A 21654-nucleotide genomic window follows, 5' to 3' on the forward strand; every position below is an offset into this window, starting at 1 on the left:
AGACACTTCTCGAGGTACCCCAAATTAAATTTCAACTGCGTCTTAAGCAGTGGCATCTTGAAGAGCCCGTGAAATCCACTCCAATAGCAATGTTAACGGCACTCAAACCAAACTTCCCTGACTCCCTGACATTCCCTGAGTCTCTATTGACATTGACATTGAGAAACCCAACGTAGAGAGACAAAACCAAGAAATTATTTTCTTTGCTTAACAGCTTAGAAACATAATGTTTGCATACAGCTTGTTTATTCCGAAAATTATGAATGCTTGTCTATTTTAAGAACAAATTGGTGAGTTAGTTTTAAAATTCTGTTTCTATGTTTGGAGCAATTACTGCTTGACACTTGTCCTTTCGCAAAGGTTATGTGTTTTGACAGCAGGTTGTCTTTTAATTTGTCTTTGCTTATTCTCTCCCCTGTAATACGTGATAGAAAGTTTTACGTTTGGTTTTTCTGTGGTTCACTTTATTGTCAATTACCATAGATCTATGTGAATCAACACAGTCAATGTATTTGTCAAACCTACATCAAAGCTCTACGTATTTACTGATTTTTGTTTTCTCATAAACTGTTTGTTCTACTTTCTTTGACCTGTCTATTATTTCATCTGTTTGATTCTTTTGAAACAGTGTGCTTAAAATGGAGGCCAAGCCAGGGATGGGTGTAGTCATTCGTATGGCTTCCCAGTGAAGTGGGTTATGTCATGTCACTTTTTTAAATGTCAGTCCTTCTTGGGCCACTTGCTTGCAGCCCTTCCACCGAGGATGTTGCACCATGTTCTATGATCAAGAATAGTTGACACCTTTCAGTGAAACAAGATGTGAGTATATATATTTTAAGTTACTCTCACCCTATACTTTCCGTACTCATCTAACATATAAGAAATTATGAATGATTTTGCATTGAACTTCAGGTTTCCACAACAAGGCTCGGGAATGGGCCGGCCCACCCACATGATGCCTTCATTGCCAACCAACTCAATTCAAGCTGTCGGCATTCCTGGTATGCCACAGAGCGCTGTGATGGCCACAAGTGGACCCTCAACGGGGTTTGTCATGCCTCACAACTTCCCTGTAAATGTGCCTGTGAACGTCCAACCCAATCAGGTACAGTCTAATGGTTTCATTGTCAAGCCAATGCCCAGTGACAAGTTTTTATAATTTAGTTTAACATCGCTGTCCTGTTCTCTTAGAACAAAATATGGCCATTAAATCAACAGCAAACATATAAGCCACAAGATACACAAAATCAGCAACAATCCCAAAATCAAACAGATCACAAACATCGTGACTATCTGAAGCAACAACAACGTTTGAAAGCTATGCCACTCTCTTCAAGCAAGGTACATTGCTCAGTTTGAAGATGACTTGTTTGCCAATGTATCTTTTCTGAGGCTTTTTCATTTTATTGTAGGGAATGAGTGCCGATGCTCTGATTGGAAATCTATTAGAGAAGAAGGATACTTTCACTCCCAAACAACCTGCACCGATGCCTTTCAAACAGCAGGGTCAGGAGACACCAGGCCAGGTATTATGTTCACTTTTCATCAACATGCTGTATTCATGAAGTGTATCATAATAAATCTAACACTGTATTTTTTTAAATTTTGCTTTTTATAGATAAGGCAACCTGTTCAACCAGGACCAAATATGAATAGAAGTGCTGTTTCGGCCAATCCTAACGACAATTTCCCTGGGTGGCTAAGCCCCAATTCTTCTCGCCTTCCTCCAATATATTCCCACATTTGGAGTCTTGTCTGTGATCCTGCCTCTGGAGGTATACCCTTTTTCACATGGCAAGAATAAGTTTTTCAATATGGTAATTCTTATTGATAATTTTTGTGATTTTCAGGGAGTTTAGTCGATACAAATAAAATACTTGCATTGCTCTTGACAAGCAGCTTGCCAAAAGAAGTTTTAGGTTTCATTTGGAATCTGGCAACAAATGGTGCAAATGTTCAGTTGAATCAGCAACAGTTGTATGTAACTCTGGCACTTGTTGCTCTTGCTCAGGTAAGTTATCCCTCTTTTGGTCATATCTCAAGTTGGCAATCGTAACAAATTGAGCACTATTTTACTCTGTTTCAGATGGGCTGTACGTTTAACAATCTCAGTGTCCTTAACTTTGTTCCCACTCCTCCAATCCCAACTTTCAACATGAATGTTCAGAAGTCAAGCCCAGATGACAAACAAAAGCGTCCAGAGTCAACATTGAAGCCTTCCACTCCTTTCATTGCCACTCCTACTGTATCCCCACCTCCTTCCAATGTATCTGGCCCCTTGCCAACTACTACACTACCTACCTATATACCGAGTAAAACACAGTTAGATGATGATTTTGCTGATGACTTCACTGATTTTCAAAGTGCGGATACTTCTCATGCTCCCTCTTCAAATGTTTGCAACACTTTGCCAGCAACAGCAGTTATTCAACCATCTGCCACTGCAAAACAGGTAACAATTATAATCCAGTTTAATCTTCTCCCCTCTTTCATTCTTGAAGCATGTTTCTATGCAGGATTTGACAATGACAATTTTGCTCTCTCTTTTTAAAATGTTACAGGTTGTGAATGAACTAAATCACAGTGTGGTCTCCAAATTAGGACGTAGCCATGGCCGTTCCATTGGTAGTAGACTTGCAAACCATACATTAGGGGCACCAAAATCCAACATGGGCCTAAAGCCTCATCGCGCTATCAACAGTGATAACGTCTATGTTCAGGATGAAGTAGGATTCAGTTTTGAGAAAAACCAGAGCGCTCATGATGCTAGAGAGCAAGCAAAGTACTATGAAGGTGAAGAAAATGAAGACTTCAGTGATTTCCAGACTGCAGCTAGTCTCAATGTCAATGTTGATGAACTTTTTCCAAAATGCCATCCTAAGCCAAAAGCCCATGATTTCATGTTAAAGGAGAGTGCAATTAGAAATGAGTCAGATGACGAAGAATTTGGAAAACAGAAAGAAGAAGAGCTTTTGTCTCTAGACTCTCCCACATTTTCTAAAACATCTGCAGCTGAAATCCAGAATCTTCCTACACAAGTAGACATACCTTTAGTTGCACCACCAATGGCAAAGGCCTCTAAAGAGTTAATGTCTGTAGAAGAAGATAAATACAGTGCCTTGCGCATACTTGAAAACATTCCGAGCTCTGTGACTAAACCCTTGTCAGAAGTCAACAATATTCCTGACACAGATGACTTTGGTGACTTTGTCTCCGCTGATGACATGTTTTCAGAAATAGCTGTCAGAGACACAGGAAACTCTGTCAAACAGACAAACTTTCCAACTTGCAATGATGTTGAAACAACTGCTGTGCAAAATATAGAATTTGCTGTAGATGATTGGGCATCATCTGTCTTTCAGAGTGCTGGCCTTACACAAGAGCCATCCTCATTTGAGTCACAGCCATCAAATGAAATGAAGAGTAAATATGGTGATTTGTCTTTAGTCTTCTCAGACTTGGACATTTCTCAAAAAGATAATAATGATTTGCTGTCTACAGTAGATCCTCCGTCCAAATGGGGTTTTGATTTTGATACAGGTAAGTAATTTAAAAAATACATGCATATGATCTGAAAAATTTTCTGAGTTAGTCACATACTGTGAATCTCTATTTGCAGTGAAAGAATCTCCTCAATTGAATCTTAGTTCTAACTTTATTGATACAACTGCTCAAAATGATGATGATTTCGGTGACTTTGTTGGTCCTGATTCAACCCAAGTTGATGACACAAACAACAAAACATCTCCAGTATTTCTCAGTGACCAGCTGTGGGTTGACAGTGGCTCCAGCAAGCAAGTTCCCAGTGCACTCTCAGACAACAGATCTGTCAGCAGTCTTGAATTACCTGGTGTGACTTTGAGCCGCCATGGATCACTTCCATCATTAGATTTGAATCTTTTCCCAACTTCAGATGATATGAGTGATAAAGCCTCAAACTCTCAAGTAAGGCATATAGCTTCAAATTTTTGAAAATTGATATTGTTTCTGATCTGTTTTTGAATTAATGCAAAAAATTTATTTCATACAGCAGTTAGCCGACTGGATAAGATGTCTTGAAAGGTCGTGCTTTCTACTCCAAAGTGCAGCCAGTACTTTTACAAACATTACTGCACACTCTGTCCTGCTAGAGGTCTTGAACACAGCAGAAGGGAAAAATTACTTAAGCAGTAAGTCTTACTCTGCCAATATTCATAGAAAGAAGTTCTCTCTATCATTGTCTCATTGACTCTGCAAAATATTTATTGTTGTGACTCGTGCTTGCAGACCTCCTGGAAGTTCATAGAGTCACTTGGCGTATCCAAAGAAGCTATCAGCGCTCCGGTCATGAATCAAACCAGATAGATGCTATTTTAGGCAGTGTTGTGAAAGTCTGGTCTACCTTACAAACATTCTACAAACTTGCTAATATTGAAACTGTAAGTGTGGTTGGTAAAAATATCTTATTGTGTGTAATGAATGTATTAACCCCAATGATTTCCTCAAAATGAATTTGTTTCTTATTTTAGGCTGTTGAGAATGACGGAAGCGACGAAGAAAGTGGCCAGCCTGGCTGTGGAGTTTGTGGAAGCCCTGCCAGTCGTGGAGTGTTGGAATATGGTGGCCACGTTTATCATGCTCCATGTGCAAACTTGTGGTTGAACTGTGTGGATAGAACACTACCAGCGCATTCACCCTTACTTTAAATACGTTTTTAGCGCATTGTATTTGGGTCTTATGAACCAGAGAACAAGGCTTTTTAATCTCATTTTAAGTCTGTTACTTATATATGTAATTTTTAATGTCTGATCATCACCCTTCCACACCTTTGATGATTCTCCTGCCCCCAGTTAGTGGAGGGTGACTTTTGTTTAAATGTAATTCTGAAATGAAATGTGCCTAATATCCCTGGTATACCAGGCTATTTTTTATCAATATTGTATCCTTAAGCCAATTGTCTATATTGAAAGGTCTGATCCTAGTTTATACCTTGAATGGTATGGTGATACTTCTATTTGCTTATTTCTGTTAGGATTCGTGTAGTGTGCACAATACATACTTACAAAATTGTTTCTGCACAGTTGGTTATTCTCTTCAAGTCTGCAGGCAGAATTACTTAAATCGTCTCCTGTTATTGACTAGTTTAATCCCCATATGCTGTATTATGGGAAACAAATGTGTTTGCTTCAATGACCTGCTCAGGTAGCTTTCACAGCTTAAACTTTTTTTTTTATCTTTCCTCATTTTTAGTTTGACTATCCCACTAAAATGCTTTGTTGTTGTTGTGTTTTATCGCTTCATATTTCATGTGGTGGGATTTGATATTTATCATCTAGTCATAGGGGAAGCCACACAACCTGTATTCAACATATTTTTTCATTATATCTATATTGTGGTTTATTGTGAAAGATCTGATTGATATTTTTATCAGTATTCAAATCACAAGTATTATTGGTGTTTTTATTTTGTGTCTCAATCAGATATAGATGAATACATGTGTCCTTGTTCATGTCAACTAAATTGTCAATTTCAGAATCCTCTTCTTGAATCTCACATTTATCCAGGAAAAGCTCTGTGGGATTCATAATCTCAGATTTTTCAAAAGATTGGAAAAGTCCTGTTATGGTATTTTAATTCTTTTTCTATTGGTAATTTGAAGAACATGATCTTTCAAATTGAAATGCTACATATTTTTAGGAGCATTTCATGTTTACAATGGATGCTGTTATTTTTTAAAACATTCCTCTTTCGCCCTTGTTATGTGTACAACTATGATGTAGAAGCTAAGTTACCAAAAGTAGGCTAATAAATTATCATGTCTCCCCTGTTAAAATTGTCTGCTCTTTAACTTTGTCCTCATACCCCTTTCGAACACTTCCTGAACCGCAGATGGTGGATTAAAAGTGGAATGTTTACATCGAATTTCGGACACAAGCGGTCCCCTCTCTTTCAAAAACAATGATAGTAACACAAAAATCGGAAGCAGCCTGATGTTGAAGTCGCCACATGCGACGTGTGAAGGCGTGGAGTGCCTCGGGCGGCCTCGGGGGTGGGGGAGGGAAGGCCCGGGGCAGGGCGGCAGGGCAGGGCGTGGGTGCGGCGTGGGCCCCGGGCACAGCACTGCAGCAGCTGCTGCGGGGACCGCGGGGACGGCCAATGTTTTGACTCGCAAGGGTTTGTGCTGGTGGTTGAGCTCAGGGAGGAGTTGGGGGATGGCGCCGCACGCGCCCCGTGCCTCAGCCCCGGGCCCCGGCCGGGCCGTAGAGGGCCCCACCGCGCGGGGCAGCGACGGCAGGGATGGAATGGGGTGGGGAGGGGGAGGGTTGGTGCTCGGCAGCCTCGGCAGCAGCGCGCCTGTGCCAGTGAGCCAGTCCAGTCAGTAGCGAGGCTAGCGAGAAGCCTCCACGATGGCGAGGAGCGAGAGCAGCTAGAGCCAGAGCCCCCCGCGCCTTGCGATCCCCGCGTCACGTGTCGAGACAGAGACAACAGACAAGCCGTTGAGACGAGAGAGTAAGAGAGCCCCGCACCGGACTCCCGCACCGCCCAGCCGGCCAAGGCCCAGGCCCAGCCCCACCGCCATGTACTGCTGGCTGTCCACGTCCGCGCCTGCCTCCAGGCCCAACTTCGCGCTCCCTGGCGCCGCCAAGAAGGGTGAGTCGGAGTTGACGACGCCGCGCCGCCACGCCAACATGTGCCCCGCCGGGCTGGGCTTGCGGCAGCGGGGCAGTGGTGATCGCATGGCCTTTCAAAATGTTTCAGTGTATACAAAACAAAAATATCATCACTAATAAGTAAAATTAAAATAATAATAAATGAAAATATGAAAGTACAGTATGTGGAGCACGTCTGGAGAGCAGAATCTGGAGAGCGGCGTTTATAATGTCGGGAAGCGCCCGTCGGCACCTCGGCTGAATAACCCGAAGGTACCTCAGGCCCGGCGCGCCGAGGCGTGGTGTTCGCGTTTCTTTTTGCAATTAAAGGATTTGTTTACTAGCGCCATACATCCAGAGCCCTCCCTCTCAACGCTGTCCAAATTTGAAATACTGCCAACGCGAACACGAACAGGAGCAACAAGAAAACGGCTGCAGGTTACCCTGCTCTGACCTTTTCGGATATCACACCGCCGTTAACGCCAGACTGCGCCAGACCCGGGGCGACGGGCTTAAGAGATTCTTGTCCGACAAGGGAGAACCTGTGTCTGACCCGGAGCACACAAGCAGGAAGGGGGATGGGGTCCTAGCCTCCGGCGGTTCTATCTTCATCCCCGCCTCCGCAGCTCTATGGCCCTTCCCTCAAGTTGCCCGTTCGCTTCGTTATTAACTGTTGCTTTTGACAACGAGCTGCTCCCCCCCGCCCGCGGGCACCTTTGCTTCCTTGCCCCAATTGACTGGAACTCCTGCTTTCAGAGCTGCCTACCCGACAGGCGCTCGCCCCATTTGACTGGAACTCCTGCTTTCAGAGCTGCCTACCAGACAGACGCTCGCCCCATTTGACTGGAACTCCTGCTTTCAGAGCTGCCTACCTGACAGGCGCTCTGGCCCCATTTGACCCAGGAAGGGAGGGGGGATTGTTTTGCCTGCTTTCTCCAGGCGTCTGCGGCGGTTGCGTGACTAGACTAGATGCCCAGCCACTGCGCGACAGGGCTCGCCACCGTTCACAGTGCACCCTGCACACCCCTCAGCCACCCCGCTGGCTGCCGCGATAAAGTGTTTCTGCTTCCAGGACTGCTAACTTCAAACAAACAAAGCGCGTTCGGATTGCCGAGGTCTTGCCCCCGGCCGGGCCGCGCCTAGCCGGGCACACAAACAGCAGCCGAAAACACACAAAAAGCGCGCCACTGTAATACATCCTCGTCACGCCTAGGGGGCTCCGCTGGGCCCCGCACGCTCGCAAAGTTGGCAGCCCTGGCGGCGAAAGGTTCAAGCTGTTTACCGAGGCCATTAAGCTGACACGAGGGCGCGAAGTTCGGTTGGTTTCGCTGCCAACAGTTGGCAATGCCGCCCCGTTTGTGGTTGCTGCACTGGGCCCAGCCCTACACTGCAAAAAGACCTTTGTGTGTCTGTACCGACTGTACCAACTGTAGTGACTTGGAGAGGGGCGTTTCCCTCGGGTTTTACAGAGCCCCTGCCTCGGTGGAGGTCAGCAGACCGCTCACCAACCGCAAGCCACGCGACGGCTATTTAATCCGGACCTCACTTTTTGTTTTTTGCAAAGCTAAAACTCACAACGTGCATGTCTCACTCGCTTGTGCGCACATTTTGAGCAGGTGAGCCTCAGCCCCACCCAGCCCAGCCCAACACGACAACAATGAACAGGGAAGTCCTTTATCAGCCACAGGTTAGCCACACGGGGCTTCGCCTCACCGCCTCCCCTCGCCTCCCCTCAGGCCCCTCAGCCTCATCTGTTTATCCGCCCTTCTGCCCGTCCGTCCGTCTGTCTGCCTGCCTGTCTGCCTGCCTGTCTGCCTGCCTGTCTGTCCGTCTCAGTCTTGCCAGCACGTGTGCCGCGGACGTGGAGAGTGCTCTCTCTATCGATTGCGTGCAGGCATTATTCAGGGCCTGTTGTACTCGTCTTTGGCTGAGCCACGCCGAGCGATGAGGGGAGGAGGGAGGACCAGCCTCAGGACCAGCCGCTGCAAATGTGCTAATTTATCCGTTGAGGAAAATGACAAAAGACGATATTGGTCCAGGGTTTTGAATAGCCGACTCCAGCGTTCCCAACTGTTTCCAACTGGATTCCCCGCGCATCTGTTCGGTGCTCCGCCATGCTCCGCACTGCGCAGCTCCACTCAAATTAACCGAAACGGTTCCACTGCCGAAACATGCCAACGCGTAGGCTGGGCGGGGTGGGTGGGCGGGCGGCACCCTAAGTGACAGCGAAACCTGTCGGCGTCAGTTACTTAAGCCCGATTTCATTTTTGCCACGGACGTCCGCTTTCAGTGGCGCCCCGATGATTCTGTGTGTGAGTGAGTGAGTGTGTGTGTGTGGTTTTGTGTGTGGGGGGGGGGGGGGCAAGCTTGGTGCTAACATGCTAACGCGGTGCTAACGTGCTAACGCTGCCGTGCTTTGACGGTTCGCAGGCGTGCTCCCCAGCTCGGCGGTGAGGGAGGCGGACCAGGCCCGGCAGTCCGGGCAGCAGCAGCAAGATCGGGCCAAACGCTTCAGGGACTCAAGAGGTGAGTGAGTGAGAGAGAGAGAGAGAGAGGGCAACAACGCGCGGTCGCTTCGCTTGGCTAAAGGGATCCTCCTCTTCCGTCGTCGTCGGTGCGTGAGTGCGCTAGAGTGGGTGTGAGAGAGAGAGAGAGAATGTGTATGTATTGTGTGTGTGTGCGCGTGTGTACGTGAGTCCTTCCCTTTAGAATGCCGTCCCACCCTTCGGCCAAACCACTGTTTGTTGTAAAATTCGAGCCCCCTCCCCCCGCGGGGCCGCGGGGCCTCCGAGGGTCGGAGCGGCACCGGACAGGCCCGGGGGCAGGCACTGGGGTGGGGGAGGGGTCCGTTCGGCGTCCGCGCCGAGCAACGCCCACAGTGTCCCCCCCCCCTCCACCCCCGGCTGCCTCGGCCACCCACGCACTTCCCCACCCCGGTGACTCATCCCTACGTCTCAACGCGGTGCTGGCCGCGTCTCTTGGATGTCATGAACGTTTCGGCCCACGCCGACGGCAGCCGACGGCAGCCATCGCCCTGCCCGTTTAAAGCGCGCGCAGCGATCTCGCTCCGTCTCTGTCACACTCGTGGGGCGCTCCGTGAGGGAGCGCGGCGGAGCAGAGCGCCTGCGAGGTAGGCCGCCCAGCTGCCGCGACGCACGGGTGCTCGACGGGTTTGCCTACCCTCCGAATGACAGGCGCTCTCCGCTGCGCTCGGCCATTGGCTCGGCTGGGCTGGGCGCGCCCTGTTGTTTGAGGCTTTCTCATTCTCGCAGCGGCAGGGCGGGCGGGGGGCGGCGGCCTTCGTTAGTCCACGGGGTCAACCCGCGCCGCCTGTGCTCTGCTTCATCCAAATGCCAGCAGACTGAGAGTCGTTTTCGTCGCGCTGTCTCTCTCGCACCTACATGGCGCGCCCACGAGTGCGAGGGTGACAGAGCGACGGAAACGACTCTCAGCCTGCGGGGCAGCAGAAAACGCGGCGAGAGAACAAAGCACAAAAATGAGTAGAAGAGCTTCCTCGACAACGGGATCGAGTGGGAGGGGAGGGCTTGTGTCTCGCCCTCTCTCTCTCTCTCTCTCTCTCTCTCTCTCTCTCTCTCTCTCTCTCTCTCTCTCTCTCTCTCTCTCTCTCTCTCTCTCTCTCTCTCTCTCTCCCACACCCTCGTGGCCTCGAGGATCGGGTGCGTGTGTGGCACACTGTGTGGCACACTGTGTGCGCGGGGCGTGTGATGGATGAGTGAGTGTGTCGGAGTGAGTGTGCGTGTGGTGAGTGTGTACTGTGGGTGTTTGTGTGTGTGTTTGTGGTGAGTGTCTACTCTGTGTGTGTGTGTGTGTGTGTGTGTGTGTAAGTGTGCGCGTGCTAAGGGCGGCGGCGCGGGGATATTCGTGCCCCGAGCGTGCCTTCCTTCAATTGGCTATCGGCGGCGACACTGTGGAAGTGGAGGGCGCTCGGCGAACGCGCGAACGCCAGTAATTCAAACTTTCCGCATCATCGCCGGAGGCCCCCCTCCCCCTAACCCCCCTCCCCCTCACCCGAACCCAGAGCACCACCCGACCCACCCCTTCCCCCACGGGGAGGGAGGAAACCATGTTTTTCTCGTGGGATTGGCCATACTTTTTGCAAGGTTCCAAATAGTTTCAACCAGAGGTAAATTTTTTATTAAAGATATACAATTTAAATTCAACCGCAATATTACTATTTGTGTGATTTTAATCCAAATTTCCCCCCAAGTCGATTAGAGTTGCAAAGTGTATGCATCAGAAAGTTATCCCCCTCGCCGCTCGCTTGGTGAGCGGGCAGGCCGGGCAGGCCGGCACTTTGATCGAAGCCTGATTAAAAGTCGCCATCAGCGCCTCGCCCCGCCCCGCCCCGCCCCGCCCCGCCCGCCCCGCCCCGCCCCGCCCCACCCCGCCCCGCCCCGCCCGCCGCCACGCCCCGCCACGCCCCGCCACGCCACGCCAAAGCAGTCGCTGCGATCATTGCACAAGTCGCGCATCGCCACCCTCGATTGAAAACCCCTCGCCACGTTTCCATTTCCATTTTCCATTCGGCTCTGTGCGGCGCTTTTGACTCCGACGAGGCGAAACCGAAATGGAAAATTTTCCCTCGCGGCAGCAGAGAAGGGCGCGGAGCGCGGAGCGCGCAGCACAGCCAGGAACGTAGTAAATGCCACGGTTTGGGTTTGGACCGCGCGCCGCGCCGCGCGTGCGAAACGTGAAGCAGCGAGGCGGCGAGGCGGCGCGGCTGCTGGCGCCGCCGTTCAAGGCCCTGCGGGTCGTATTCAGGCTGAGTCACAGCGATTCGCAGATTCGCTTCGCCGTGCCGGCCTTGCCGGGATTCTGCGGCCCGGACCCTCACTGGCCTTCCCGCGCTATCTCTGCGCTTGCCAGAGCGCGCAACTGCTTCCCTTCTGTGCAGTATTCCCCCTCACTGTAAAAGCCGGGCCGGACCGCCGGACCACCCACTCCATTTAGGCAGGCACAACTGGCACTCCCTCTGCATCTAGAGGACGGACGAACCCGCAGACTGACTCCGAGAGTCGCTTTCGTCGCTCTGCCCCTCTCGCACCGCCACGGGACGCCCCATGAGTGCGAGAGAGGCAGAGCGACGAGAGCGACTCTCGGCATGAGTCTGCAGCGACTGGGATTCCCTGCTTCGCTCAGCCTCTCTCTGCTCTCCGCCTCGCCTTGCTTGCTGCGTCGCAATTTCCGGCGGCGACGACGAGCTGGTCAACCCGGTGAGAGAGAGAGAGAGGAGGAGAGAGGAGAGGAGAGAGAGAGAGAGAGGAGGGGGGGGGGCGGACAATTAGGCGCTGGCAGCGACTTTTCCAGTTCCGGAATCAAATTACCGCTCCGTGAGACAGTCGGTTATTTGCCGCCGGAACGACCACTCCACCGGAAGTCAGTGGCGCGGTGCAGAAATTTGGAATCGCCTCGCGAATTGAATCGGAGCGGGTCGGGAGGGGCGACGCCGTGACGCTGCGACGCTGCGACTCGTGGACTCGCGGAGCGTCTCGGCGTCTCGGGGAAGCGAGGACAGTGACGAAGGTACGGAGGGGCGCGAGATACAGCGTGCGGTTGCGAGGGGTCAGGTGTCTGTATGCGTGCGTGTGTGTGTGTGTGTGTGTCTGCCAGGACGCCTCAGAGCCATTCCGAACGTCGCTTTCGTGTCTCTGCCTCCCTCGCACTCATGCGGCCTTCCGTGCAGGTGCGAGAGAGACAGTGACGAAACACCGGCCCGCTGGGACCCGCCCGGCCCCGCCCCGTTGGGGCCCTCGCCCTCGCCCAGCGAGGAGCCGGAGACAGCGCCGCTAAAGAGAGGGACAGGGCGGGCCGCGCTGGGGGCGGCGGGGTGGGGGCCGCGCGTGGTGGGGCGGGTTGAGGTGGGTTGGGGTGGGCCAGGGTGGGGGTCATGGAGGAGCTTGCCGGGTCGATAGTGTTCGTTGGTTCGCGTCTCGTCTCACTTCCTCACCTGAAGCGCTCTCCTCCTCGCACAGGTCTTTCTCTCTCGGCTGACCCGTGCCGCGGCGTGGCGCCGTGGCGGCAGGGGCGGCAGCAGGGTGGCCAACAGGGGGTTGTCATGGGTAGCAAAGACGGTGGACAAGGGGTAGCAAGGGAGTGGTAACACAGCGGGTCGGCCCAATCAAAATTTGATCGGCGATGACTCAATCGACGTGACTTTGGCGAAAAAGTCGAATTGAAATCGACAGACGACGTCGATTCGAGGATCCATTTCCCACGGGTACGGCCAGGGCGGCCGGGGGCGGCCGGGGCCCGGGGTCACTCACTGGTCCCAGCTAAAGAATTCCAATGAATATGAAACGAGACAGGGGTAGCCGCGGGGCGGCTCTGGGCTCTGAGGCAGGCCGGGCAGGCAGGGGTGGCTCTAGCCAGGCTCAAGCCTGCAGGCCTGCAGTTTATCTCTGGCCAGCTCCCTGTTGTGGCTGAGAATAAGTTGGGTGGGGTTGGGCCGCTGGCGGGGCCGCTGGCGGGGCCGCTGGCGGGGCCGCTGGGGAGGAGGTGGCGGGGCTTGGTGGGTAGTGGCCCCGCCAGGCGTTGCATGTCACATAGTTAGCAGCCTGCAGGCCCTCCATGCGCGGCTCGGCGCTGCCCTAGCCCACTGCTGTTGGCACCATCCTGGCCGCGGCCCCGCGGGGGTGGGGGCGGAGGGGGCGGCCCAGTGGTCACAGCGCGCAGAAATAGGTCACTTAGTGGCGCGTAGTGCAAGCGATGTCCGGGGTCCCTGCCGTGTCATCCCAAGGCACCGACGCCTCAAACCGCAAAAACAAACAATTGTCCTGTGGAAGTCACTTCCCCGCGGGTGCTTTTAGGTGTTTCAAGTCAATTCGCTTCTTTCAAGCATTCTTCTTGGCTCAAAGCAACAACCACGGTGAGTGACGCCGCCGGGCAGGTCGAGCAGTCAGTCGCCGCGGCCGATGACGATGTCAACGTCGATTATGTCAACGTCGATGTCGATGTCAGCGGCGGTCGTTATTCCAAAGGCAAAGGTCGCAAGCAAATGGCGGCGGCGGCAGTGTGGTGGCAGTGGTAAACAGAACGGGGCGCTAATGTGCTGGCCGTCCTGTCGTGTCGTGCCGTGTACTTCCGCTACTTCCGCTCGCCGGATCGAGCATCGCCATCCGAATATAGCCGCAGAGTAACAATCGGGGCCGAGCCGCCCCGAGCCGCACAGTGGGCCAGAAGACCAGTGGAGGCGGTCGAAATACCCGGCGCATTTTGAGCTCCAGAGTCGCTAAATGGGACTCAAACCGAACGTGTGACCCCACCAATGGATTGCTCTCCAGACCGGGAATCCATTGGTGGGGTACACGCTCGGTTTGACTCCTGTTCAGCGACTCTGGAGCTCAAAACACGACTGGAATTTTTGCCGCCTCCGCCGGTCTTCTGGCCCACTGTGAGCCGCGCCGCGGTCAAAGGTAAAGAGGGGTACTACACAATGGCTGAGGAAAGCGCGCGGGCGGCCCGCCGAGAGATTCGGAAGAGCGCACTCTGTCTCTCTCGCACCCCAGCGGAGAGCCCCGTGACTGCGACAGAGACAGAGCGACGAGGCGCTGGGCTGGCGGCATGCTGGCACGGTCTGGAGCGGCGCCTCGCCTCTTGACTCCGGCACTCGGGCGTCGCCCTTTGATTCCGATTACCCTCTTTTCCACAGCCAGCCAGGCAGACACCCCCGTTCCCCCCGCCCCTCCCCACTTCCTTCCTGATAACGCCCGCGCCTGCACCCCACTCGGCCCGCTCGGCCCGCCCCGGCCCCGCCCCGCCCCGCCCCGCCCCGCCCCCCGCTCGGCCCGCGCCGGCCCCGCCCCACCCCCTCCCAGCGGTTCCATTCTGAACCCTTAGCACGGCAGCATTGTGCGCTCGGCCCGCTGTATGCCCTTTCGTCGCCTACTTGGTTAAACTCGTCGCGTCCCCCCCTCCCCCCTGCCCCTGCCTGGCCGCCTCGGCTCGGCCCCTCCCGACCATAATTCCTGCGTGCCCAGACACCTCACCCTGGGCCGCGCCGCCCTGGGCCTGGCCGCCCTCGACTCCGCCCCCTCCAACTCGCTACATCTCTCGGGCGTCCTTCCTGCGGCAACAAGGCGTGCAATGGGGCGGGGCGGGGCGGGGCGGGGTGGGACCACATTTCACGTTTGCCATCTCTGTCTACGCCGCGCCGTGGGCCGTGGGGTGGAACGCTTTACGGGAAAGGTCGCCGTCGTCCTTTACCCGAGGTGCCAGAGAGGGAGTGAGAGCGAGAGAGAGGGGGGAGAAGGGGGGAGCGGCTTCCTTGTAAGGCGTGTTTGCCCAGAGCGTATTCTCAACAGCGGTGTGGCAAGAGTATGGTTGGAGTTGACAGTCACGCCCAACAGGAAGCGTGGGGCGTGCTCACAGTGGCGTGGGCGTGGAGCGCGGCTCGTGGCTTCTCCGCCCCCTTTTTAGTCACGCCCCGGGCGTCACGCTCGGAGCGCAGAGCGCAATAACCACGCTTTGTCTTGCGTGTAATTTTGATACCCCGGCTCAGCCGAGCATGGCGTTTCTTTTCATCAGCTGGTGGCCAGGCAGGCAGGCAGTTAGAGCAGGGGCGAGGGGAACCAAGCTGAACACGCCTTGCCTTCGTGTTGCTTCATAAAGCAAGCAGCCCCTGGATCTGGGGCGTCTAGGCAGGCTGGCAGGCAGGGACAGAGTGCGCCGGATAGCTCGGTGATGCTTCATTGATGAGAGAGAGGTTGGCGGAGCGGCGGAGCGGCGGAGCCTGGCAGGACGCCGTTGGAAACGAGGACGGGGACGACGGGGATGGAGCGAGGATGAGGACGCCCCGCCTCCTCCCTTCTCCTCCGCGCTGCCCGCGCAGCATGGGCAGGCTTGGAACTAAATTGCAGAGTCGGTGCGGCCCTCCGGAAAGCAAGCACTGCAACACGGCCGCGCCGTGCCGCGCCGAGCCGCGGCGCCGTTCGTGCTAAAATGATTACGGGTGGTGACAGCCCTTCGCGCCATCCGCCAGCGAGCGAGAGAGACAGAGAGAGAGAGAGAGAGAGAGAGAGAGAGAGAGAGAGAGAGAGAGAGAGAGATGAGAGAGAGAGAAAGAGAGATCGCGACAACGGCCAACTTGGGGCGGGCAGAGCTCGCCAGCCGTGGCGTCGCGCACCAGAAGAAAGATTTAATTTCCATCCGCCAGTCCCGCGGCCCCCGCCCCGCCCCGCCCCGCGTCCGGGACAAGGTCGTGCGGCTGGCGGTCTGGCGGTCTGGCAGGGAGGGGGTGGGGCTGGAGCAGGACTGGAACCGGGACCGAACCGCGGTCCGAACCGGGGGCCTCGGACTCCCAGATCTTCCGTCGCGCTGGAGCATCTTCGGTCCGGAACTCCCATTCAAGTTTTTCTATCCTTTTTATGGGCAATTCCAACCGTGCGTGGAAGGCCGTGGCGAGGGGCCGGGCGCCGGCAGCGCCGTGACGCTGTGGTGGATGGGGCGTCTCAATGGAGTACCGCAGCGACGCTGGAAGATGGAGCACTTCCAAATTGGAGTAGTAGCGCACATTGAAAAGGGAGCGAGGCCCGGGATGGGAACGGGTCGAGGTGGAGGGTGACGAGGGCGGCGTGGCCTCGGACAGCGGCACGGCCCCGGACAGCGGCACGGCCCCGGACAGCGGCACGGCCTCGGACAGCGGCACGGCCCCGGACAGCGGCACGGCCTCGGACAGCGGCACGGCCCCGGACAGCGGCACGGCCTCGGACAGCGGCACGGTCCCGGACAGCGGCACGGCCCCGGACAGCGGCACGGCCCCGGCCACCACGGCGCGTTGGACCGCGGCCAAAACTACTTGGCCGCGTGGAGAGAGATTTATCCTGTGTGCCGTCGCCGTCGGGCAGCCCTGCTGCTTGGCCTGCTTCGCCTTCTTGTCGACTAGCCCCGCCCCGGGACTCGAGACGCCGAGGCCGCCCGCCTGATTCAGCCGCCACTTCCGGTCTGAGGGGGCGTACCTCGGCGTGCTCGGCGTGCTCGGCGTGCTCGGCGCAAAAAGGGCCAGACACTCACTCGACTGCGGCTAACGGCCATTACGGCTTTTTGCGAGGCCGAGACTGCCACACTGCCAGGCCATGGAGAGGCTGCCACAAAGGCAAAGGGCGACGCTGCGAGGCACGGCACTGTACCACACGCCACACAGCGAGAGGGTGGAGTGGAGTGGGGCCTGCCGCCTGTGAGGCAGGCAGCACAGTCTCCGCGGCGCAGCCGTGTGTTCGCGTTGCCTACCCGCCGCCTCACAGTGCTGGCGGTGGAGGCGGCCAGAATTCTAGACGCGTTTTCAGCTGCAGAGCCGCTTAACAGGACTCAAACCGAGCGTGTGACCCAACCAATGGATTCCTCGTTAGGAGAGCAATCCAATGATGGGGTCACACGTTCAGTTCGAGTCCCATTCAGCGACTCGGAAACTGAAAACCCGTCTGGGAATTTCTTCTTCTGTCCCCACTGAGCGTCTCTGCGAGAGACCTCAGTCACACGGCAGTCCCAGAGACCTCAGCACATCAAGCTGGGGGAAGTAAAATTCAGAAATCAGGAATCGGGTTTTTGCTGCGTCTGGTCAAAATCTGTGTTCTTCTCCATTGTGGCTTTTTATTTATATTTTTGACAACTGCCGGCAATTTTTGTGTGTGACGATTCTTTGTCGGTGCCTCTGGAGGGCTCCCGACAAGTCCAGGCCCTTGACGCTGCTGCCGCTGCGCTGGCGCTGCGCTGCACCCCGTCGAGGCCCCTGCCTGCCTGGCAGCCTGCCTCTAGAGTCCCTCTGGCCTCTGGTGGCCCTCTCGACCGACAGAACAAAGCGCATGCATGCACTAGCGGCCCCAGGGGCGGCCCGGGCCCGGGGCGCAGGCGGGCTCAGCAAATCCGATCGAGAGCTCGCCGAGCACGTCATCGTACTCGCGTCGCGCTTCCAGGCACGTGCCGCCGTGCAGCCGTGCCGCAAAACGAACAAGAAGAAGCACTTTTCTCACTCGAGTTTTTCTTTCTCACTCTGTTTGCAGCCAAGTCGGGCAGCAAGGACGGCCCCGACAAGGACAAGGAGAGGGAGAAGCCCGACGGCGCGGCGGCCGCGCGCTCGCGCAGCAAGAGCAGCCACCCCAAGCCGGAGAGCCCGGAGAAGGAGAAGGACAAGTCCCGGAGCAAGTCCAACAGCAAGCCCCACAAAACAGGTACGGCCACTGCTTTGTTTGGCTCGCGGACATCGCCGCCGTGCCACAGTGGGCCAGAAGACCGGTGCCGGCGGCCAAAACTCTAGACGCGTTGTGAGCTCCAGAGTCGCTACAGAGGACTCGAACCGAACGTATGACCCCTCCACTGGATTCCTCGTTCGGAGAGCAATCCATTGATGGGGGTCACACGTTCGGTTCGAGTCCCATTTAGCGACTCTGGAGCTCAAAACGCGGCTAGAATTTCGGGCGCCTCCACCTGTCCCCTGGCGTGCCGCCATCATTGTTTGTCCTTGTCTCGCAGGCGAGGCGTCCGCGTCGTCGTCGTCATCGTCCGGCGGCAAGTGACAGCGCCGCCTCTGCCTCTGCATGTCGCCGGCAGAGGGCGAGCGCAGCGGCGGGGAGGGCGACGCGGACCTCGGCGAGGACCCCGTCGGACGCCCCGGACGCCCCGCCGCGGCCGCGACACAGTCCACGCAGTGCACGCAGTCCCGGTGAACGCGCCACCGACGCCACCGGCCTGCCCTGTTGTTGTTGATGTTGTTGACGTTGTTGTTGTTCACTGACCAGTGTGGGAGGAAGAAAGCCTCAAGTGACCAAAAAAGAAGAGGAGGTAATCACTTTTATACTTCTAGTTAGCCGCGCGGCGGTGCGACAGTGCGAGGCGGTGCCGCCGTGACGTCAGCACGGTCAGCACGATCAGCACGTCGATCGCCCAGGCCGAAAGATTGACCATTTCGTGCGCGGGAACCATTAGAACTGAGATATGATTGTGCTGAAAAAATGAGGGAATGCATGTGTGAGTGTAAGTGTGCGTGCGAGCGAGTGTATGTGTGTGTGAGAGAGAGACGGAAAGAGAGAGAGAGAATGGCCGTCATCCAGTGAGAAAAGGGGTGTTCAAATTTATCAATCGTTCTCAACAGCAGTGTCGTACTCCTTGCTTTGCCTCAACTGTCTCTCTCTCTTTCTCAGCAGACTTTTTCTTGTTTATCATTGCAGCTAATAGGGGATTAGATGAGAGATTTTGTGTCTAAATCAAAACCCATCCAACAAAGTGTGTGAGACTGCACCTATACAGCCCCCTGCAAAAGGGGGTGCCTTTTAGTATTGTGCACATATTTTCTTTTATTTAAATATAAAATATAAATGGTATATATATGTTATAATATATATTTGTGATATGTCACTTAAGATGGCCTACCAATCCATTAATTTGAAGGGGTGCCCTAGCCATAGTCTTTTCTACTTCAGAAGGCAGGACAGAATTCAAATCGCGAGGGCGCACTCTGTGGCTCTCAAAATGACGGATGAATAGATTTGAACTCTCCATGATTTCACCTCAAGTCCGAACTGGCGTCTCCCCTTCGGTTCATGAGGACGCAGCGAGAAAGTACACCACCGACTGTAAGTACACTCAAACTGTCCGCGAGTAACCGTTACAGAGTAATAACCGCCATTTTTGACCCTTATTGAAAAGAAATTTATCCGTCGATTGTGTGTTACTGTAAAAGGGTTGGTGTACTTTCCCGCACATAAGAAGATTTTTTTAAATGTCGAATTGTGATCTTGTATTCAATCATGTATTCATTATCGCTATGTAAATATGATTTCCTCTTCATTCCCTGTGGTAACGTCCCGATACATAGATTATCGCTAATTTATTTCATGTTTAAAACATCTATCAACAGTCCAGTGTTTATTGACGCTCACGTCCACTACATGTTAAGGTACATAAGGTGTTTTTGGCGCGAAAAATTGTGTCATGTTTGTTTGTGTTGGCCTTGAAGCGGGCCGCTGTGTCATGTTCCTTCCAAACCCAAATGCGCGCGTTCGTCGGGTTGCCTAGGGTTGCCCACCCTGCAGGCAACGTGCGAGGGAAGTCCCGGAAGTCCGCCGCTTGCCTGTCAGAATGTGCACACGCTGTCCTTTCATAGTAAATACTTTCTTTGTTGCCTCCGTGTCGTTCTGACCTGCAGTGCAAAGCCTGCAGTTTCACAGTGCTGCAGTGGGAGAGACACAGAGAGGCGCCTGGTTTCTGGTTCATTTTGCCGGGACGAGTCATGGCGGTCGAAGCGCAGCGGATGGCTGTCCGAACGCCAAACGCCAAACGCCGCTGTAGTTTGACTTTACGCTCTGTAGGGGCAGTTGGCTCTAAAGAGAGGTTTATTTTCATACGATTAAAAGCAAACTCATAGACCGTAAAATTTTATATGAAAGGTAGCTTAAACAGGATTTTTACGTTGCAGAATCACGCGATTTCTGATGAAACGGTTAGATTATTTTCTAATGTAAGACTGTTCATTTCTGACTTAGCATCGTATCGTCTGGTGCGTTCCGTTCGGCGCGAGCGCCGCCTATCATTTCCGCAACCTCACTGGTTGGATGGCGAGTCTCGGTCAGAGGCCCACAGGGGCGCAGGGGCGCAGGGGCGCAGCGGCGCAGGGGTGGATCCAGAATTTGCCGAAGGAGGGGTAGAGAAGCGCCTTTTGCCTGCGACTAGCTGGAGCTGTCTGCCTACCGTGGCCTAGCTAGTGCCCAAGGAGGGGGCAACTACCCCCTTTCCACCCCCCGGATGCGCACCTGTTGGGGAGAGCGAGCGAAAGAACGCCGACGGCCTGGACCGAGGAGGAACGCTGTTTGGCTGTCTCGCGACGGCGTGCTAGTCCAAGCGGCTCCAAAACTGTTTTCGGTCGAACCGGGCAAGAAAATTCACATTGGAAAAAAACAACAAAAACAATGCGAAACCTTGTTTTTTCGGAGGAGGTGGGATCGAAGTCGATGTCAGTCATACGAGAGTCGGTCACGCTCGCAATATTGATTTGATATCGGATTAGGAATTATAAAAATATCGCTAGGCGGAGAGAGCGACCTCGGTCTGAGGATCATTATTAGGTCTGCCATTAATCGTGGAATGGACCCGCGATCGTGAATAGTGAAGACGGCCTTGGACTCAGCGAGCACGCAGCCATTCATACCCTTGGTCTTCCATTGTCAGGATCTCATTGTTCAAATGTCAGTGTGAAAGTAAGACTGGATCAAACCAAAGGCAGACACCCGCTGTCGTTTTGGAGTGTAGTCTTCCCTTCCCACCACGCTGTACGTACCTGCTGCCAAATAGAATGTGGTCCTGGAACTTTTCAAGGATTGAAGTGAACTAGATGAAGTCGAAAACTGTTGGCTGGGCGATGAAGAGGCCCTTCGTCAGATTCTAATAATAAGTCAATGAAAATTCCAGCAGAAGTTTCAGAGGTCCAGAGATGTGCACTTCATGCTCCTGCCCCCCATGGCTTGCTATCGCTCAGCCAACTGATCGCTCAGCCCAAGAAAGATCAGAGAGCTCGAAGGGAAACAAAAGCTTGTTGCTTTTCTACCTTTATGCAAGGTCTAATGCATCTTCAAATGGCGATACTTTGGGAGGAAAGAAAGCTTATTAAGTTCTCCTCAACTATTTTGATTTTGGTTGCTGGATAAGCTCGCCCCTCATTAAATTTAAAAATTGAAAAAAGGAAAAAAAAATCAACTTTTTAATACAAGCAGGAAACCTAAGTTATGAGTGTGCAATGATTTTGTTATTTTGTTTTTTTTATCTATGTTTGTTTCAAGCCAGTGTAATGCTCTTATTAAGCTAAAAAAAAAGCAGTTTTACTGTACTTCCATTTGATGTTCTCTCATTTCTCCTGTGTAAATGCTTGAGTGAATAAATTTATTTGAAATGTGGAGATCAGTCTATTTTGACCGCAACTAAGCCACTAAACTTCCAGTTCCTATATCTGTAACGCATGAAGGTTTAAACAATTTGAGCCATTTGGCTATGTTCATGACATGTTAATTGGACAAAGGTTAAT

General features: G+C 53.7%; 2 protein-coding genes across 5 annotated transcripts; both read left to right on the top strand.

Moving 5' to 3' along the window:
* The first annotated feature begins 132 nt into the window (after positions 1-132).
* On the top strand, positions 133-5812 carry LOC117644390 (synergin gamma-like). Of its 4 annotated transcripts, none has more exons than XM_034383806.1 (13): positions 133-290; positions 750-819; positions 913-1105; positions 1192-1341; positions 1413-1526; positions 1619-1775; positions 1851-2011; positions 2087-2452; positions 2562-3540; positions 3620-3945; positions 4031-4169; positions 4267-4418; positions 4509-5812. In XM_034383806.1, coding segments are annotated over exons 2-13 (2916 nt in total). In that variant the 5' UTR covers positions 133-290; positions 750-817; the 3' UTR covers positions 4686-5812. The 4 variants fall into 4 exon arrangements, with proteins under 4 accessions (XP_034239697.1, XP_034239701.1, XP_034239698.1 ...); XM_034383810.1 differs by having other exon boundaries at positions 4034-4169; positions 4509-4685; XM_034383807.1 differs by having other exon boundaries at positions 135-290; positions 629-819.
* A 524-nt stretch (positions 5813-6336) lies between these two features.
* Positions 6337-21528, top strand: LOC117645537 (serine/arginine-rich splicing factor 4-like). The gene is made up of 4 exons (XM_034385818.1): positions 6337-6630; positions 9060-9155; positions 17645-17812; positions 18114-21528. Exons 1-4 carry the CDS (start codon positions 6558-6560, stop codon positions 18155-18157), a joined length of 381 nt encoding a protein of 126 aa, XP_034241709.1. The 5' UTR covers positions 6337-6557; the 3' UTR covers positions 18158-21528.
* Positions 21529-21654: the final 126 nt, after the last annotated feature.

Source organism: Thrips palmi, unplaced genomic scaffold (assembly GCF_012932325.1).
Source record: "Thrips palmi isolate BJ-2018 unplaced genomic scaffold, TpBJ-2018v1 HiC_scaffold_18, whole genome shotgun sequence".
Taxonomy (NCBI): Eukaryota; Metazoa; Arthropoda; class Insecta; order Thysanoptera; family Thripidae; genus Thrips; species Thrips palmi.

What these genes read in the sequence shown, in the direction of transcription:
- LOC117645537 (XM_034385818.1), top strand. Translation starts at nt 6,558, where the DNA reads ATGTACTGCTGGCTGTCCACGTCCGCGCCTGCCTCCAGGCCCAACTTC. An exon ending in CCCTGGCGCCGCCAAGAAGG is followed by an intron (nt 6,631 to 9,059) that starts GTGAGTCGGAGT and finishes GACGGTTCGCAG; the next exon opens with GCGTGCTCCCCAGCTCGGCG. An exon ending in ACGCTTCAGGGACTCAAGAG is followed by an intron (nt 9,156 to 17,644) that starts GTGAGTGAGTGA and finishes CTCTGTTTGCAG; the next exon opens with CCAAGTCGGGCAGCAAGGAC.
- LOC117644390 (XM_034383806.1), top strand. An exon ending in CATCTGCCACTGCAAAACAG is followed by an intron (nt 2,453 to 2,561) that starts GTAACAATTATA and finishes AAAATGTTACAG; the next exon opens with GTTGTGAATGAACTAAATCA. An exon ending in ATAAAGCCTCAAACTCTCAA is followed by an intron (nt 3,946 to 4,030) that starts GTAAGGCATATA and finishes TATTTCATACAG; the next exon opens with CAGTTAGCCGACTGGATAAG.